Source organism: Brachycentrus maculatus, unplaced genomic scaffold, assembly GCF_059751285.1.
Source record: "Brachycentrus maculatus isolate JH-2025_06_01 unplaced genomic scaffold, ASM5975128v1 h1tg000408l, whole genome shotgun sequence".
NCBI lineage: Eukaryota > Metazoa > Arthropoda > Insecta > Trichoptera > Brachycentridae > Brachycentrus > Brachycentrus maculatus.
The window spans coordinates 202407-220274 of record NW_028281157.1 but is presented as its reverse complement, the minus strand read 5'-3'; the positions used below and the strand labels follow the sequence as shown (position 1 = coordinate 220274).

The 17868-nt window shown below is 37.9% G+C and overlaps 1 protein-coding gene across 2 annotated transcripts; it reads left to right on the top strand.

Annotated features, from left to right (window-relative positions):
• The first annotated feature begins 1442 nt into the window (after positions 1-1442).
• vir (VIR_N domain-containing protein) lies at positions 1443-16983 on the top strand. Of its 2 annotated transcripts, none has more exons than XM_088271007.1 (9): positions 1443-1630; positions 2773-3073; positions 3276-8227; positions 9748-10011; positions 10557-10731; positions 11644-11860; positions 13509-13607; positions 14478-14617; positions 15749-16983. In XM_088271007.1, exons 1-9 carry the CDS (start codon positions 1574-1576, stop codon positions 15829-15831), a joined length of 6288 nt encoding a protein of 2095 aa, XP_088127133.1. In that variant the 5' UTR covers positions 1443-1573; the 3' UTR covers positions 15832-16983. The 2 variants fall into 2 exon arrangements, with proteins under 2 accessions (XP_088127133.1, XP_088127134.1); XM_088271008.1 differs by having other exon boundaries at positions 15758-16981.
• Positions 16984-17868: the final 885 nt, after the last annotated feature.

The window sequence follows — 17868 nt, the reverse complement described above, 5'->3', positions numbered from 1 at the left end:
ATTTATGTGTGTATTCACTTCAGCGTTTTTTGATTCTTATAACTAGAATTAATGCCATCTATCGGTAGTTTCTCCTTGTCATTAGAATTACAAAACATAATAACAAGTATCATATTTGAGATAATGGAAAATATTGATTTATGGGCTAGTGAGAACTAAAAAGTATTTGAATTTAAAAATATATATACATTCAACCAGGCATTTGCGGAAACAAATATTTTTGTAGGATGTACTGTTATTATTATAGCTATAAAGAAAATCTTTGATAAACTTGATCCCAAAATTCACTTCAGTAAGCAGTTTAGCAACTTTTAACGCTTGAAATTCTATTTTAATCTTAACTCGGTTTATTAAAGTAAGAAATTTATCAACACTTTTAATAAAGAAATCTGTATTTTTTGCTTCACAAAGCAAAGTGCAGAAAGAAGTCCAGTTGTAAGTTACTTGTAATATGTTTTATTTCGTTACATATCTAACACATAATGTTAGATTATATATAATAAAACCATAAAAAAATTTGATGGTTTTATTTACCTGCTATTTTTTCAGTAAATTCAAAATATATTATAGAGAAAAAAAATTAACTCCCTAAATCATTTTTTTTTCTTAACGCCAACATTAAATGATTTTTGTGATGTTAATAAAAATAAATTAGAACTAATATACGTCTGACTTAAAAAAAAATGCAGTTATAATAGTAAAACGCATTTCAATTATGGCATGACATTTGATTTTAATCTAATTTTGATTTTATTGCCAATAAAATAAGAGATAAAAGAGAAACAAGGAAACATTACTATTGTGCTTTATAAAATGTATTACACATATATAATTGCATAGTAGGTTTTTTTAAACCTATTTTTCTATTCTCTCTGCCTACCCCTGTGGAGAAGCGGTGTGATGGTTAGTTAGTTAGTTAATTGCTTTTTATCCTGACGAACCGGATTTAAGTCGAAATAATTTTATCCAGACCTGAAGATTTTAAATCGACATGAAACAGTTTCACTCTTGGCCCTTAGCACCAATAATTATAATTACTGGGTTAGCAATAATCTAATTTTTGAAGATTCGAATATCGATGGTAATTTTCGGTGCTAATTACGAGTATTTTACCCATAGGTAGGTACCTAGAAAAAGTTAGCTATGGTATTATTGCGGCATGATCAGGTTAACCACCCTTTAGATTAAATACTATCCAACAGTGTTGCCAACCTACCAAAATTGGTCGATCTACCAAAATTCATGAGAGTCTACCGACTTACCGAAATTAGCTTGAAATCTACCGACTTTCCTATTTTAAGTATATTTTTAGCAAATTTTCAGGGTGAAGTGTATTTTTTGAAATAAGATTTTTTTTAGTCTTACAAATCTGTATTTAAAAAAAAAAAGATTAATATTTTTCACACTCATCTATGGAAAAAAATAGTAAAATCTACCGATATCATTGCATTGCCATCTTCTACCGATTTTCGATTCAACTAAATTTAAGTTGGCAACACTGTTCTATCAATTGATATTGTAAATTGTAAATTGACTGCGACTCCAATGGCAGCATGTTTTGGATGCCGCTAGCATGGGTGAATCTCCGGATTTGTTGTTTTTTGATACATTTTCACACGAATCTAGTGAGGTAAATATTTGGAAATCATTTAAGCCATAAAATAATTCTATCTGTAGCGCAATTTTTCTTTATTTCGTGTTAATTGACAACTGTCATTTCTCACTTCTTTTCTTTTGATTTAATAAATGATTTGATATTGTTGTGCAATAAATGTATTAATTATGCATTTATATTGTAGGCTTTACTGATTTCTTTTATTTCTGGTTTGTAAGACGAGCTGATATAATTTTTAGTTTAAACTTCAATCATGTAATAAACATGTCAGTTTTTTTTAATCTATTACTATAGTTTAGTATTTTATGATAAAACGTTAAATTTTATTCATTTTCCTCGGATTTTTAACACATTTCTTGAATGTTGATTACATTATTTACTATCCTTAAATTCCTTCACACAACGTCAGGTTTATTGCCTGGTAACAAGTTTTTTGGGTTAGTTAGCAAATGTATTTACAGAGAATGTATGACTCGATGTATGGATGTGAAGGAGGCAAGGAGTGTATGTCAGGAAAGAAGAGTGTGGCGTTCCATCCTTTCTGCTTACCCCTGCGGTGAAACGGGGTGATGGTGGTAGTAGTAGATATATTTCTTTCATTCTTCATACTATTGAGCTAGTATTTTATGAAAATACCGGTACATAATATCAATAATACTGTAAAAAAATCCATTTGTACAGTTACATGATACAAATAAAGCTTGTTGATCTCAACAGACAATATATACATTTCAGAAATTTACATATTTTATCTCCTTTAAAGCTCAAATAAAAAATTTAATATCTAAATGATTTGTAACTTCCTTACACATCTTTATTGTATCAAAAGATCAATACTTCTCAAAAAATAAAATACTTAAAGAAGATCAAAACTTTTGAAATAACAATTTTATTTTATTAAAACTGTTTATTAAATTTAAGTTTTGTACTGACATTTCTTGGTGGAACTGCATTTTATAGAATAAAATAACAACTATGTAATTTTTTCCACATGAATTTTATTTGACCAGCAACTGGGTTTTGTCATAATCGACACCAGTTTGATGATGTCGGTTACGATGAAACCTATAAAACTGTTATTCCCAAGGCGAAAAATGCATTGAATTTTCAAAATATATATTACAGGGCTAAACTTCCATTTGTATTTGCATTTTCAGGAGCTGAATTTGGACCTCGTCCAGTTCCCGAAGCCAGTGTATGTGGCGGAGGTGCGCATCATTCCTCTGGGGGCACGCGTGCAGGGGGACTTCCCAGGCGGTGTGCGCCTCGGAGCCACCAACCCCACTCAGTTCCACATAGACTTCTTCGTCAACGACCTCAGCAAGCCCGGGGCCTCCACCTTCGAGACGCTCGGCAGTCTGGACTACTGCCAGAATGGGCGCATCCACATGGACTGCCAGTTGGCCGGAGACCAGCCCCAACCGAGACAGATTCCTACCGACGGACTTGTCTTGAGAGGTAACCCGCCCACTTCTCACCCGACAACCATCTTGTTTATGTTATGTTAATCGATCTGAGTGAAACCGCATTCATTCAATGCCGTGTCTTACCCACTGAGTGTGTAAAGGGGTCCAAAAAATATAATTAAATATTACCTTTCTCTTGTCGGCAAGGAAAATAACCGTATTTTGTTAGATATATCATCTTTATTTTCTTTCAGGTTGGTACTCCACCATAACATTGGCGGTATACGGAAGTATTACAAAAAATATAACCGAGCCAGTGATCGGTGGCGGGGACATACCCGTTCCCGCCCCCGCTCCGCGCATCTCCACCCCCCCAGAACCCGCCTGGAGCGACCTGGGGTCCGGCCCGCAGCCCTACCCGGGCCCCGCGCCGCAGCCCTACCCGGCGCCGGGCCCACCCTACGTGCAGGAGGAGTACGACCCCGCTCCCCCCTACCCCCCGGAGTACTACGCCAGAGACGTACCCAAAGATCCCAGAGCCTACCACCACGGCCCGGAAGGAGAGCCGCACTGGGACAGGAGAGACGACAAGGACAGGCGGCCCGCCAGCCGGGACAGAGAGAGCGCTAGGCCGGTCAAGGAGCGCCCCCGGCACTCCCCTCCCGGCCGGGCGCGTTCGCGCTCCCGAGGCAGGGAGTCCCCGCGCTACTCGCGCTCGCGCAGCCGAGACCGAGACCGCGACTACCCACCCAGAGCCTCAGCCAGAGAGGAGCCCTACCGACGAGACAACTCCCGCAGTCCCGGCTATAGGGATAGAGAAAAGGATTGGGAACGGTCTTCCTACAAGAGAGACGATTATCGCCGGCACCGTCCGTCCTCCTACGAACGTTCACGAGGCGGGTCCTACGAAAAGAGAGGGTCGTCTTTCGAAAAGAGAGCCCCCTCCTACGAACGCCGCGCTCCGTCTTACGAGAAACGCGCTCCTTCTTACGAAAAAAGAGGCTCTTCGTACGAAAAAAGATCTTCTCCGTATAAACAGAGAGCGTCTTCTTTCGAGAAGAAGGATCCTCCGTACGAGAAAAGGTACGAGAAGAGAGCTCCATCCTACGAAAGGCTACAGGACTTGGGATACCGCGGGAGATCTCGCTCTCCCATGAGGGAAGATCCCAGAAAGAGACCGAGAACTCCGCCCTCCGATATCCCGAGACGACCGCACACGCCCCAAGAGTTTAGTCTCGACGAAGTGCGATTGAGTCCCGGATCGTCGAACTCTGCAGTTTCGGACGACTGCGCCGGTGAGTATGGACATAACGGAACGGCTATGAAAAACAAAGACGGTCCTCCTCATAAAATGTATAAAAGCCATAAATCTGAAACTGACAAACCTCATCTAGGAACACACAAACATTCGAACAATTACCTGGACCCTCAACATCCCAATGTTCAAACCATCAAAGTCATGGATGGACATTCGTCTCCGGCTCAAAAAACCGGCACTCCTATGGATTCTCCTTGCGCTGCGCAGGATGATATTTCTATGGATGTGGAACAATTCGAACCTATCCTGTCGGATGAAGATATCTGCGACGATATGGACGGTCCTTTCGGAGACTTGGAGTACGACGTAGGAGAGTATTGCGGGGTAGACGATATCTTGAAATGCTTCAATCCTTTCCGTGCAGATTGGCAGCAGTATATTGCTAATAATAAATCGGCAGTCTATATCGCTGCCGATTTTGAAAACAAAAAACACGTTATGAATGTTTCCGTAAATGAATTGAGTTCTTTGAATACCGATTTTCAAAAATTGCTCGAAATTATCGAGGACTATAAAAAAGCCGAAGAGAAATTTTTACCCTCAAATTTTGTACAGTTATCCACAGACGCCAAGGAAGAATGGGTGCGTGTGTGCGAACAATTGCCTCTTTTAATCAATAATATAACAAACGAGAGTGATATATTGTTAAGGATATTCAAAGAAATAGATTCTAAGGATATGTCCCCTGTTAGTTTTCAAAGTGTTTTAAACTTTATAATGAATTTTTGCCGAGTGGGTTTAAACTACGAACTCGCTCTATCCCAGACGCAAGCTACGTATAAAATCAGACATATCAAGTGTGGAATCCGTCTGATCGAAGCGCTTTGCACTCAGAAACATTCCGGCGATGTAGTGATGATGTTACTCAAAAATGATGTTGATGTTTTTAGTCGACTTTTCGAATTATACTCGAAGAATTATATGGCACTTAGTATTAAATTAATGATTCTCAAGGCCCTGGATTCTTGCTTAGCGTCTGAAAAACCTATAGAACATTTCCTCAACCAGAACTTTTATCAGCGCACGGACACTTCGGCAGCTGATAACAAGGGCAACATTTTAATGAATTCTTGTTCAACGAACGCAAGTTTACAGAATGGATACCAAGTATTGATTTGTATGCTAAATAATAATCCACTATCCCGAGTCAAGTTCGCTATCAACTCTTTAATTAACAAGTTGAATATTTACGAATTGATGAAAACTTTACGCGAAACTATTCTAAATCTCAATAAGAAATCGGAGAATTACAGTAACAGCGTTCAAGAAATATCGGAAGATGAAATAGAATTAATTATCAATTCTCTAGAAGAAATCGTTAGCATTTATAGAAACGGTTCCTTCGAGCTGTCGCAACCTCGAAGGTTTCTTCCCGTCTCGGCTCAGTTCGAAATCAACAAGAGTTCCATGAACAATATCCTTCTAGATTTCTTTCAAATTCACAAAGTATTGGAATCTTGCTTATTTCTCCTGACTTGTCCTCTTACGTATAATTATCCAGTTATTACGAATCCTATTTACGAGATCATATCCAACTTGGTGAACTGCCACGAAGGACTGACGTACCTGTCGGATAATATGAAGGCCAGCGAAATGCTGTTTCGGTGTCTGCTTCAGCCGTTCACTCAACAGAGTGAGGAGGATCAGGCTATCATTCTGCAAGACATCGGAAGCTGCTCGGCTCTGCAACAACTCGGCTTGGAAATGGCTTACAAACTTCAGGCTATGTATTACGTCAACGCCATCTTCGATATCCAATCGGGGAACGATGCCAGCGAACCGGACTTGGTGGATAAACTTCACGGCCTGTATTGTCTGGGATACGGATGCATCGGGAAACTTGCGCTGGCCAGCGTACTCAGTATGGGTGATAATATCCAATGTCTATTGAATGTCTACGAAAAAGATCTACACATTAAGCAATCGGAGAAAGATCTAATTAAACCGAATAAACAGAAATCTCCATCCAAGAACTATGCCGTGGATTTGACAGTTTCGACTGTGCAATTTTCTTCCGATGTGAACTTTTTGAAGAAGTACGGACGAAGAATATTAAATATCGCCAAAAAGTATGATATTTTCGAGCAAAGCATCGCGTCTAATTTACAAGAAGTTCTTCCCTACCTTAAACCCTTAGAAAAGTCAAACATATTTTCATACGACAACATAAATGATCTCATAGAGGTGTTAAAATCTTCGATCGATCGTGCCACATCGGCTCCCGGTGAACTAATCACTTGCTTACGAATCCTAAGATACTTGGGCATCCCCGAATATGAGAATAAAAAAATGCTGTTGAATGATACTCCCCGTCTTGAATATTACGAATTGAAATACAAGTATATAATTCTGCAGTTATTCTCTCTCGATGGTGTCACCCATATCATTTCTATTCTCGAGAAACTTTGCAATTACTTCGAGCAGCCGAGCTTGCATACGGCTACCTTCGTATCCGTTCACGGTCTCCACGTCGCCAGCGTAGTACTGCCGTGCCTCGAACTGCTCAATAAGATGCTCACCTGCGTCATCCAGTGCAGGAACACTAAATTCAAGGACTTGACCGCCGTTCCCGTAATTCTTCAAACATACAACTTGATGCACTCGTACAGCACTAATGCCGTGGCCTATAAAATGGCGCAAAGGGCTTGCAAAGAAGCTGTCGACACTCTGCTGAGCTACACTCAGCCCATAGCCGAGGACGCTTCGCAAAATGAACTCATTCACAAGTCTTTGTGGACTTTGCTGTGCAGCGAGATTATTAAATACATACAGATCGCTCCTTACGCATTTATCCCCGGTTTGCTCGTGTTTTCCGAAATGCTGCCTCTCCCGTTGCCGATTCAAACCAAGTTCTCACTGAGCGAAGGAGAGATTTCTAGCATGGTGAGCAACAGGAAGCTGTGGTCGGGCCACTTGCACACCTTATCTTCTAACATCACAGAGATGATACACGTAATCTGCCTATCTGCCTGCCAACCCGTCATCCAGCTACTGAGGAGAGTTTGCATTCAGCTGAGCGACTTGGCATCCAACACCTCGTTATGCGTGACCCGAGCTCTGCTGGACCTTCTCATCACGCAAGTGACGGGAGACAATGCGACGGGCGCTACCTCCGCAGAGCCGGTGAACTACAATGTGGCCAGGCTACTGAACTTCATAGCCTGCCTCGTGACGCACGCCTCCATCAAGTGCACCATGCTCAGCTTGGTGCGCCAAAATTCCGCCATCCAGAAGTCGGAAGACCGCTATTGGACCGTCATTCCCATCTTGTGCGGTATATTAACAACACCCAGTGAGTTGCCGTCTCATGTGCAGTCCCAAGAATGTGTAATCAGCATCTTCAACAGTTTGTGCGATTCCGAAATCACCCTATTCACTCAAATCGAAGTTAATTCAGTCGTTAAATTAGAAATACACGAAGATCTCAGTGAAAATAACAAGGCGACGATGACATCGGAAGTATATCTAGCGAACGCGTTACCTTCTAAAGAAATTATCATTTCAATTTTGAATGCTACATTCGATTATTTGACCAGCGAACACAGTTTGTTCAATGTGATCGCTTTGATAATGAGAACTTACTTTCTGCTGACGGAGCACGATTACGGATTCTTTTACTTTAAAATGTGTTTGGAAAAAAACAAACAGGTGTTTTTTCAGTTGTTTAATAAAATTGTGGCCGGTTTGGGAAAGGAGTCTCAAGAGAGTGTCACTACATTCCTCGAATTGTTGAAAATATTACAACACTCTCCCGAAGACTTGGAAGGGGCTGATGGAATCCAGTTCTCTCCCAGGACAAGTGTCCTCACGATACAAGAGGTCGCTGACATTATTGGATGGAATAAAACTGATAGTCATCCAATTACAATCTTGGAATCCTTCTTGAAGGTAAAATAGCATTTATTTTTCCGCCACCATAAAACTAATCTCATTTGACAGGCGCCGTGGCGTAGTCGGGCAGACGCTCGACTGCGAAACTGGCGTCGCGGGTTCGATTCCCGCCAATTGCAAAATCAACTAGAGAAAGATTCATTTTCGATTGGTCTGGGTGTTTGTGATGTATTTTTAACATTTACCTTTCCTATCCTTACTATCCTACCTGCACACGAGGTTCTTTAAGTAGAGGCTTAGCGGGTTAATCCTTTTAAAAAATATATATCTGCGGACCCAATATTTTGTTGTTTTCGCTGTTCACTTTATTTTTAATTAATTTGTAATCAAATGATTCTCTAATTTTGCCAGTTGACAGTAAATACTTATTTATCTAAATCTGCAATGGAAAATTTTTCACAAAATACTGAAATCATATACATCCATGATAACACTTTCTACTTGAGCCCGCAGATTATAAAATTCACTCCTATAGACATTTACTTCAAAACATGACCCTTTAACATACTAATTTTATAACCGAATTAAATATATATATATATATGTATTGCATTTCGTACTGAGGTATTACTGAGGACCACAGATATATTATTTCACAAATGAAAAAATTTTGTTTTTGTTTTTATTTTAGTTTAAAAATCAGAAAACTTGGCTATTGGTATTCTGAACCATGAAAAAACTGATACTATAATATAACTACACAATGTTGAGATAGGTATCCCATTATCGGAGAGAACATTGTAGGAGGATAATGTTTTAAAATTGTATTTCAATTTTAAATGACTTAATTCAGTTATTTCTGCTGGTAAAAAAATAAAAATACAATTTAAAACATTAATTTATTGTAACTGCAGATAGTTGGTAGAATTCCATATTGAATTGTTGGGTAATATATCCAAAATAAAACACGGTTTGTTGGATTGCATTCTACATTTATTTATGTATATGTTAATACGTGACGCGTTTAGTCTTCTAAGGACATTATCATACACTGACTAAAAATATTTACGAAATGTCCTTATATACTAACAATAATTGCTATTATTAGGTCTAGGAGTACATATAATAGTTAGTTAGTATATAAGGATAAAATTTGATAATGTCCTAAGAAGACGAAACACGTCACGTATTAACATATACATAACTAAATGTAGAATTCAATCCAACAAACCGTGTTTTATTTTGGATAAATTACCCAACAATTAAAACATTAACCCATTATAATGTTCCCTGCGATAATGCGGCACCTATCTCAACGCTATAGGGCGGTTTACTGTACTGTAATAACGTGTAAAGTGAATACTGTATTTGCTAAAAAATAAAATGTTACGTTATTACAGAGGCACAATGATGACGAGTATATTTCTGCTGGTTAAAATTTAAAAATAGAATTTAAAACATTAACCCAGTATAATGTTCCCTACGATAACGCAGTACCTATTACTGTACTGTAATAACGCGGCACGTGTGATACGAATACCTTATTTGCTAAAGAATGAAATGTTACGTTATTACAGAGCCACAATGAGGACGAGCTTCTGTCTCATGTGCAGCAGTTGCTGGCGGCCATCCGCGGCGCGAGGGCCTCCCCGGGCGCGGCGGAGGCGGCCGGCGCGCCCCCCGCGCCCCCTGCGCTGCCCCCCGCGGAGCCGCTGCCCGCGCAGTTTGCGGGCCGCGCGCTCTGGACGCAGGGGGATGCGCAGGACGAGCGCCTCGGCTCCGCGTACTGGCTCGGAGTGCCCATCACTCATATCGAAGAGGAGTCCGTCGAGGCCGAGATGGTGAGTGCCAAAATGACAAGCTTGCCATTTTCACCCAATACCAGCCCTTGACACGCACGTCTGTGATCCTTTTAACCTTTTGGCTGCCATTTTGGTATTAATTTAAGAGCGCCAGACATACAACGTTTTTTTCTCAAATATTGACAGTTTTCTTCATCTTACCCTTATCTGCACCCCAATGGTGCATAGGGCACTGCATGATATAAACAGTGTTTTCTTGATCGTCAGCCCTTAACACACACGTTTGTGATCCTTTTAACCTTTTGGCTGCCGTGTTGATATTAATTTAAGAGCGCCAGGCATACGACGTTTTTTTCCTCAAATGTTGACAGTTTTCTTCATCTTACCTCATGAATTACATGAAATTATAGTAACTTTTAACATAGAGTAAATCAACTCACAGGTATAAGCTATAAAACTCAAAAAGTTGTAGCCTGAGTAGGGTCATGATAAGCAATGTTGCATAAGTCGTAGCTTTCCGAGTCACTTGGACATTAGGTAGTTCAAAAAACCATTTGTTGACTGAATGGCTTCCCTGTTTCTAGATACCGTGTGACCTGTCGGAAGTGAGTCGGCTGTTCTTCCCCCCCGGCACGGACCTGGCCCTGGAGGTGGAGCGCCTGCTGCACGTGGCCCCCGTCCCGTCGCGCCCCCAACACGACGCCCAGCCCATGTTCCGCACCAAGAGACTGCACGTGCCCAGAGACAAGCGCCTTTACGGTAATTCAACACCGCTCTATAAACTTTGTTTAAACTAGACCGGAATCAATTGATGAAAATATAGATTTTAATGTATAACCTTTTCCTTTCCGATCATCCAAAAATTGCTGTGATCCGAAGGGAGATACTAAGGACCCCAGTTCATATTTGTATGGAAATCATAGTAGACAGCTCGCTGCGAACTGAGTCATAGGGATACCACATCCGTGCCAACGCGCCGTCATGCGGCGACTGCGTGTGTGTAGCGGGACACTAGATCAAACAAAAGTCGAGTAGTTTAGTTGTTTCGCTCTCTCGTTATGTTAGTACCACATTTATTAGAGTGAATGAACACATCGCTCGCAGAAAAAAAAGTGCTAATATACATAGATCTTGCGGCACCAATGATCAAAAACAATGTTTTGAAACTTAATGATTTGATTGAATTATAAAAATAAGGAAAATGTTCCTTAATATTATTTTGACGATCACAAAAAATAAAGAGTTAGTTGCTCTTGTAATACATACTAAAGTTATTGAATTAAAATTCATATATGGGGGATTTCAATCCCCCCCCGTTAGATCCGGCTTGGTTAACATACATGGACTAAATACAAATGGTACTCGACTTTTGTCCATAATGGTTCCTAAAATTTTTGAACATAGAGAAATGTAAAAAAAAATAATGTATAAAAGTGTTTAGTACATATTCGCTTTACAGTACGTTCAGTTCGTATCATTTATCGATTAAGAATCTGGTGTTTTCTTTTATAAATTGTATTGATGCAGTGCTCTACACTCCATTTGCTTGCAAATAGGGATCAAAGAAAGAAAATAGGTTTTTATTAAAGAATTTAATTGTTTTTTTCTTGATCAACATTTTATTTAATTGATTGATGATTTAAAAAAAAATGTAAATATTAACACTTTCAGTGTCTCCTGCACGTGGCCGTGGGGGGTCCGTGCAGCCCCCGGCGCTGCCCCCCGCGGGCGGAGCGGCCCGCACGCCGGTGGACGCGTTCCGCTCGCGCCCCCCCAACACGTCGCGCCCGCCCTCGCTGCACGTGGACGACTTTGTGGCGCTCGAGGGCTGCGGGGCCCAGCCCATGGGGCCCACCGGCTACAACAAGCTGCCCGTGCTGCCCGCTAGGTGAACTAACCTTTTTTTTTTATTTTGCAAAATGGTTATCAGTTATAGCAATGAAAACCTTGCCCTGAAAGCTAAACTGGTGGCAGTACATAACAGAGTCCTGGTTCCAACCCAAATGTATGGAAGTGAAGCATGGATTTGGCAAAAGGATGAAAGTATTGTTGGGTAATATATCCAAAATGAAACACTGTTTTTTGGATTGAATTCTACATTTATTTATGCATATTTATGTATACGTGACGCTTTTCATCTTCTTAGGACATTATCAAACACTGTTTGCACTAAGAAGACGAAACACGTCACGTATACATAAATAAATGTAGAATTCAATCCAAAAAACAGTGTTTCATTTAGGATATATTACCCAACAATTCAATATGGAATTCCACCAACTGTCTGCAGTTACAATAAATAGGATGAAAGTAGACTGAATGCAGTCGAAATGCGATCTTCCAAACGAATGTTCGGCAAAATTATGTAGGATAGATGTTCAAATGGTGAAATAAAGAAGAAATGCAAAGCAGAAATAAGCATTATCGATAAAATTAAGAAAGGTTTATTGAAATGATTTGGACATGTGGAACGAATGAGTGAAGAAAGAATAGTAAAACAATTTTATGAGGTGAATTTAGTTGAAAAAAGGAGCAGAGGAAGACGGAGAAAAACTTGGCACGATCGGGTATGTCAAGTACTTGAAAGCGGCCGGGTCAGGAGTCAAAATAATCGGCGGGTATATATGAGGAGATGCATGAACGTGAAAGAGGCGAAGAATGTTTGCAAAGACAGAGTGGTGTGTTGTGCTATTCTCTCTGCTTACTCCTGTAGTGAAGCAGCATGATGGTTAGTTAGTTAGTAAAATGGTTCTTTTCGGTGCTTTTCTTTATTTCACTCACCCGATTATCACATTTCGAATAAGTCATGACATTTATACCACATATGGCTATTTTGACATCTTTGGTTTCTAATTTTAATAATAATAATTATAATAATAATCAATTTGGATAATTTATATATGTAGCGCTATTTTCGTAAAATACTACCTCAAGGGCGCTTCAATCAGACCTTATTTTCTCAGGAACCTTATTTTTTAATACAAGTTACGAACTATTTAGCTAATAAATAATATGATTAAACTTTGAAGAGGATGATACATTTCTTCTCCGTCTTATTCCTCATTACTGAGGGTTGTGACCCTTGTGGATGCAATGACTCTTCTCCAGTTATCTCTTGACTGCGCTGCATGGACGCTCCAACCACCGAGGTGCCTAATGCTGTCTTAATTTGATCGGTCCATTGTGTGGGGATCTTCCTCTCCCTCTCTTTCCCTCCAGGCTATCGATCACAACCAGTAGTTCCAGGATATCCTCATTGCCACGCGCAATGTGTCCAAAGAACTGGAGAATGCGTCGGGTACAGACATTGGCCAGAGTCATGATACATTTAATACAGTGTAATTATTGTAAAACAAGCATTTTTTGTGTCTCTCTCTCACTTTCAAGCACGAACGCTGGAGTTAGTATCGCAATATGCGGCATTAGCGAGATGCAGTTATAATATGTGTGCTATATAAGATATTGCATGTGTAGATACCTACGTACATTTTCTGTATTTTTTAAACATTAAAGGCATCATTTATATAAATTTTCAGGGGGCGTGGTATGCGATCTCGTGGTATGACAATAATAACTGATCGTGGAAGATTTGCCTCCTCTACTCCGCCTAGCAACATGATGTATAACAACAACAGGTAAACCTTTACCTATTCACCTACAAATATGCAAAAATTATTTTTATTTATTTTTAAAGAGTTCTGTTTCTGTGAGCCTAAGCAGCTCATTATAAAAAAAATATGTATTAAATTGTGAAAGAGTGGGTTCGCACCCAGAAACTTTGACTCCGCTTTGAAACTTTGAAAATAGTCCGCGACCCTATCCATGGGACCACAACCCGACACAAATTTACTGTGTAGAAATACTTCGAGCATTGTACTACTTCTCAGATTGCTACCAAACCGAGAACCAAATTATTTTTGTAAATGTCTCTCATTCGTTCAAGATATTTTTCTATATTATCCTATCCCTTATGTTTCCCTAAAGCTCATATAACGAAGTAATACTAGGCGACATTAAATCTGTGATAACCCTTAAGGAATTATCACAAATATCTTCTAACCCCTTATCCGCACCCAGTGGTGCATATGGCATTGTATCGTATTGACACAGTGTTATCTCAATCATTACTTACATGAAGGCAAGGCGATCACTTCAGGGACCTGTCCAGGGTAATATTAAATAAATATTGGAGTGTAAATCACTAGTATTTATTTTCACCCCCTCTTGAGAATCGAACCTGGGACCCTCCAGCACGGTAGCTAAACACGCTAACCATTACACTACGGAGGCGGACAATACACCGAACCAATACTATGCGACATTAAATCTGTGATAACCCTTAAGGAATTATCGCAACAGGTGGTAACATTCATGACTACTATAGTTAGCGCAAATGCCAAACACTCTTGGATTGGAATAGACTGTCTGTTACATTCTGTGAGTAGTCCAGCCTCTCGAGAAGATTTTTCTATATTTGACCGTCACAAAAAACTGATGGTGAGTAGTCTTTACAGGCGGGGTAGGGGGTCTTGGGGCGGGGCCGGGGGCACCGTGTCTGCCGAGGACTCCCCGCCACACTTCGGCAGGAACTCTTCGCAGCACTTCCAGCCCCCCATGATGCAACACAACACCAATCAGTATTCCGGTAAGCGATCTTAAAATATTAATAGTACCTCCTCTTAAGTCTTCATTACCTAAAAGATATTCAAAAATAATAATTTCATTTTGTTCTTTTTATTTTGTCAACAAAAAATACTTATCACCTTTGAAATTCCCACACATCAATTTGTATATAGAGAATCTGTTCAAAATGTATTTTTTTCTTATTTTTTTTTTAATTTGAAATATTTTTCAAATAGTAGCATGACTTTAAATTATTATATAGCAATCAAAATCTCCCAATGTATTGTGTATTGTAAAAGTTAAATATTATTCTGTAATATTTCATCTCATCATTCCTTGAATTTTTTTTAAATCCTCACTTTTGTATCCTTGAATACATCTATCTTCATATGAGGCATTTCAGAAATTCCTGGACAAAATAAAATAGAAAATATCTTATTTTGTATCAACCTGTAAAAAAACTACACTAAATATCTCCTAACTTATTTTCCACATTTTGTGTTTGAGACGGTCGTGTTAAACCACACAGCATATATTTTTTTTAAATATCTTAATTCAACAAATAATTTGGAAATTACATTCTATGTCTCTCCTGCAAATTTTCTGCTCATATAATTACGAGGGTTACAGTCTAGGGTGACTATAACACTTCTGTTTGTATGCTGCCAATAAAGTTTCTGTGCATTGATAACAAAGTTATGGTTTATAAACCATAACTTTGTTTATTGATTTGGCGTTTAATTTGTAGAACTCCATTTTAATTTATGTATTAATTTTAAATCAAACACAGATTTTTTGAGTCTACTAAGTTGTATTTTATCAACAAAAACACAAAAAATTACAATTAATGCCCTAACAAGGCGAAATAATTGTCTATAATTTTTTATGTGTTTTTGTTAATAAAATACAACTTAGTAGACTCAAAAAATCTGTGTTTGATTTAAAATTAATACATAACTTTGTTATCAATGCACAATGCTACAGCTCAAATGTATTGATTTAAGACTGCCATCAGTTCTTTTTTGCTCTCGCAAATATTATTGAAAATGACAGTTTAGCCATTTTGCCATCTGATTACCAATCTGCTTTTTCTTTGTTTTTCTTGATACCAAATTTTAATTGCAAAACCATAAACGTTTGTAATGGTTGTAAGATTTCGCAGGAAATGGCGGGTGGGGGAGGGGAGGTCGCGGCGGTCGCGGACTCCGCCACTCCCGGTCATCCTTCATGCGGTAGCATCCATTTCTGAACAGGATCCGTCTCATGCCGTGATTCTGTGCAGGATAATTCTCACTACATGTATCTCCGACATGGACTCGACAAAAAAAAGAGAAAAGTGTAAAATTAAAACAAATCGACTAGATCGGGACTATCAAACCAATACTTCGCCTTTTAGCAAGCAATAATTGAAAATAAACATTTCGGAATTCCCGCGGTGGAATAGAAATTTATTAGATTATGTGTAGTTTACGAATAAAATTAAAATATTCTATTGCTTTTACTGCATCCATCATTTAACTATGTTGAAATTCAAATAAGCATTTATGTACATATTTGTAAGAATTTCACATGTATTCAAGTAATGCTTGACCACTAATTTAGAATAAGATTTTGACTGTAAAATGTATAAAAATTAAATATTTATCGATTTGATTAAATTAAATTCAATTTTGTAAAACTTATTTGTGAAATCTTACAATTAAATATTTTAAAATGTGAAATCAATTGTTGCCGATAAATATAACAGAAAATAAAATCTTATATTTCTATTGCCAAATACTTTTCTGACAGTTTTACATTCAGATTTCAATCTATTTGTCTACTTTCTGTTGACATTCTCATATTTTTTCTATAACCTTAAAAATGCAATATTAACTTAACATATTCCATTTGGTTGCCATAAATTTATCAATCCTTTTAAAAATAACATTTGCCAAATTAATGAAACGGCAGCAAGGTATCTCTGAGGGTTTTTCCTGAAACCATCTCAAATAGCAAAGCTGCGATTTTAAGAATCCATTCTCAGCCAATGTATAATGCCCTTGTACAAATATGATCAATCATGAATTTTGGAAATATTTGATTACAGAATAGCATTAGTAAGCTTATTTTATCATTATATTTACGAAATTTTAATAGCATCGTAACAAATTGGAATATATCTATGAAAAAATGTCTGCAAATATCGGGTGTCAACTGTACTATAAATATCTGAATGTTGCTATTGTAACCATAAAAGAATGATTAGTATGAAGTGAATATGTACCTACATGAAATAATTGTCTTATGAATTGCAATAAAAGTATTTTTTAAATAAATAATTTGTATAATTCTCGTCGGATGTGAAATTGTATGTAAAATAAATAAATTATAGCATACTGAAAAACTTGTGTCGTTTTTTATTTAAATATCTTGGAATTTGCCTCCAAATTTTCAATTGTTTATGCCATTACTAAGTATGTTACAGAACTTTAAAATATGTATTACAATATTTCTTACATAAATGTATTATTATTTGTGAGGATATTTTTGTATTTGTTCATTACTATAACATTTGATTGCTTTATTATTCGTGATAAGTTTTAACACATTGTGGCAGGCGAATTTTGAGATCAACCCTGACCCTAATTAGTATACTAATGTAATACCCTAATTAGGGTCGAATACTAATCACAAGTAACCTATTCACAACTACCCGCAATACCAACTCTGATCTGTACAATGTTTTTTGGCGCTCTACCTAAAGTAAGCAAATAAAACGCTTATAAGTGTCCCCTCTCTACCAACAGTAAGTAAAAGATGCTTTTAAGCGTTTGCCGCAAACAATGTGTTAAATTTATAAAGAAACATCACACTTTTTTATTTTTCAAATGATTTATTTGATGTATCATTTATTCCTAATCAAATCGTAAAATCGTTAAAAAATGTATTAATTTTATTATTGTTTACTTCAAATGATGTAATGGATGGAAGGATGGGTGCAAAGGATGCAAAACTGATCCCATTCAGATTGATTAATTATTTCAATATTCATATTGTTATTTTATGAATAAAATCAGACAAAGCACTATTAAATAAATGTAAATGAAGTAATAAATATCACATAAAAATGAGTTTTTTTTTAACGTGTAATCAATTGAAAGGAATAAAAAAATATTTTTACAAATTATTATTTAAAATAGCATTTGTCAACCAAAAAACTATGCTCTCTTAGCCAAATTTTTTAAATGAGTTTCACTATCCATATTTTTAGTTGTCCGCCTCCGTAGTGTA

Bases quoted from the DNA above. Each gene is read 5' to 3' on its own strand.
- vir (XM_088271007.1), top strand. From the start codon at position 1,574: ATGGGTGAATCTCCGGATTTGTTGTTTTTTGATACATTTTCACACGAA. The intron at 10,012-10,556 runs GTGAGTGCCAAA...CCCTGTTTCTAG, and splicing joins AGTCCGTCGAGGCCGAGATG to ATACCGTGTGACCTGTCGGA. The intron at 13,608-14,477 runs GTAAACCTTTAC...GATGGTGAGTAG, and splicing joins ATGATGTATAACAACAACAG to TCTTTACAGGCGGGGTAGGG.